General features: G+C 39.8%; 1 protein-coding gene across 1 annotated transcript; it reads left to right on the forward strand.

The window, feature by feature from the left end:
• Positions 1 to 304: 304 nt before the first annotated feature.
• Positions 305 to 1,394, forward strand: LOC110617092 (zinc finger protein GIS3). The gene has a single exon (XM_021759698.2). The coding sequence runs from the start codon at positions 337 to 339 to the stop codon at positions 1,330 to 1,332; it is 996 nt and encodes a 331-aa protein (XP_021615390.1). The 5' UTR covers positions 305 to 336; the 3' UTR covers positions 1,333 to 1,394.
• The last annotated feature ends 1,509 nt before the right edge of the window (positions 1,395 to 2,903 follow it).

The following is a 2,903-nucleotide window of genomic DNA, read 5'->3' on the forward strand; positions in this document are numbered from 1 at the left end:
TTATACCAAACTCAAATAAAAGAGCTTTTAACATAAGAAATTACAGCACCAAGACAACACAAAAGAAACTAATAGTTTTGATCCCACACGCATATAGGCAAAGCTCAAAACCCTGAATTATCCTTCCATCACATGTAACACAATCTTAATCTCACATGGGCAAAGCTAATAAAGAAAAGACAAAAATGTAAACTATATACCAAATAAAATTAAACATATTGTATATGTCATGACGAAGCAATGGGTGGTTTTCTAATGTAATATCAAACAAAAAAAGGGTATTGCTTTCCTGCCAATTTATTAATAGAGGATAACACTGTGTGTTGAAAAGAGAGAATGGAGAGGCAATTGCAAATCCTTTGGGTCCCTGAGTGTTCTTGGGTCGTGTTCCCAAATACCTTCACACACTTTCTTTCTCCTTGGGATGTCCGCAACCATCTCTCTCTCTCTCTTTACTGTGTCCAATTTTTTTTGAGACTTTTCTTTTGGAGATTTGTATATATATACCCCACTCATGCAACATCTCCTCTTGCATCCTCATCTCTTTCTCTGTCTGAGATACCTCTGTTTTTGTCAGTTCTTTTCGTCTTTCTGAAGATGGAAGAGTTAGATTATCAAACAAAACCAAGTTCTACTACCACACGCTTAAAACTCTTTGGCTTCAGCGTCTCTGAAGATGAAGAACTTATAGCTGACTCCATTAAAACTACTTCTTCTTCTACTTCCCAAGACGCAGAAGCTGCTGGTGGTGGTGGTGGTGACAGTAGAAAATACGAGTGCCACTACTGCTGTAGAGAATTCGCCAATTCACAAGCACTTGGTGGTCATCAGAACGCACATAAGAAGGAAAGACAGCAACTCAAGCGAGCCCAAATGCAAGCAACCCGAAACGCAGCTGCAGCTGCTGTTTCCTTCGGTAGAAACCCCATGATCTCCGCTTTTGCCCCCCCACCTCATCTCTTGGCTCCGCCTGGTCAAGTTGTGGTCCCGGCGGCAGCGCCTTCGTGGATTTACTTGCCAAGGCCTGCAGCACCTTTCCACGTCTCGCATGGATGCGTGTTTCCCAGTGGAGGAGGAGGCGGTGGTGGTGGTGGTGGGAGTGGATACGGTGGTGGGAGGGTGGTTGGTGGATTGCCGTATAGTGGCGGTGTAGGGGATATGAGTAAATCAACTGGGCTGCAACCAGTGCTAAATCGAGCCCATACTGGGCGTGTAGATGAGCTTAACGGCTCAGCGTCATTGAGTAGGTTCTCGAAAGGGGACGGCGGGCCCACTTTTGATGAAGCACTGGGCTTGGACTTGCATCTTAGTCTTGCTCCAGCAGGGCCATGACCCCCACTTTTTCTTCTGTACATTTTTCACATTTTATTTATTTATTTATTTTCTTCTTCTTATGATGGAAGTGATGAATTATTTTACTATCTCACCATTTTTTTTCCTAACTGTTTCTCACCTGATAGAAATTAACATTATCTGGCCAAATGTGAGATGGTCTAACTTTCAATCTCTATTAAAAGTCCCTACGTTTAAATTGTAGGGCCTTATTCTTTTTTTTTTTTAAAGGAAATTAATTTTTATGTGTGAAAACAATTTGATTGTGCAAAGAGTTTCAGAAATTGTAAGTTACAGCCATTTTATAATAATTAGTATTAATAAAATTTTAAATTATTCTAAAATGTAAAAAAAAATATTAAAAATATTTTTTGAACAAATATAGACTACAACTCCAAAATTTTTTACTATTTTGTCATTGCAGAAACTCCATGCTGTAGAACTCCAACCAACTCTTTGATAGTTAGTTGGGTGCCCTGTTGTCTTGTCTAGCTTAACAGCGAAGCTCATGAAAAATTTTATCCGTTTCGGATTCGGGTAGGGTTCGGAATTAGGTGATCGAATACCCGTTACCCGAATCCGATTAGCTATACTAACAAAACTAACCCTAATTTCTCATTTCATTTTTCATTTTACCATATTGCTCTCTCTCTCTCTGCGCCTCTCTCCCCGCTTCCATGCCCTCTCTCCCCACTTCACTGACGACTGCCGGCAGCCAAATCGGCACCGGCGACGTCTCCTTTCTCTCCCCAACGACGATAAATATTCTCTCTCTACAGAGAGCGATATCTCCTTCTCTCTCAGTCGGTGACATCTCCCACAGTTCCACTTTCCAGTCTAACGCCTCTCTCCCCCACTTCACTGATGAGTGCCGGCAGCCTAGTCGGTATCGACGACGTCTCATTTCTCTCCCCAGTCGACGATAAATCTTTTCTCTCCAGTGGCGACATCTCTCACTTCTTAGTCGGAGACAACTCTTCTCTCTCCTCGGTTGGCATCGGTGACATCTCCTTCTCTCTTCCGACTGCCCTTGTCTCTTTTCAATCGGTATCGGCGACATCTCCTTTGACTGGAACTCTGTTCAGATTTGCTATTTGATTACTTGCAGTTATGAATAGACTTTTTAAGGACTCTTGGTAGTCGGTGATATTTAATCTGATGTATTTGTGATGTGCTGTTATGCGTTATTTTCTCTTCTCCTAGAACAGTTCACTGCTTTGATATTGAATAAATTCTGCTTTTGGTTTTTATTTTATTTTAGTATATTTAAATTTTCTAATTCATGTTTATTATTTGAGTTATAATATCTAAATTTTTAAATTTTTTATCATTGAATTGAATTTAAAAAAATCGGGTTTGGTCGGATTCTGTTATTATGATGGTATTGTTAAATGGATTTGGAATGGATACGGCTATTAAAATTAAAATACTAAATGGATTTGGGACGGATTCAAAAATTTTATATATAATCGGATTCGCATTTGGATACCCTCAATTTCGCGTATCCTTCCTGTTTACATCCCTTCACATGCATATAATTCTTCCCGTATATATATATATATATATATATA

This window comes from Manihot esculenta, chromosome 6, assembly GCF_001659605.2.
Source record: "Manihot esculenta cultivar AM560-2 chromosome 6, M.esculenta_v8, whole genome shotgun sequence".
Classification (NCBI taxonomy): Eukaryota; Viridiplantae; Streptophyta; class Magnoliopsida; order Malpighiales; family Euphorbiaceae; genus Manihot; species Manihot esculenta.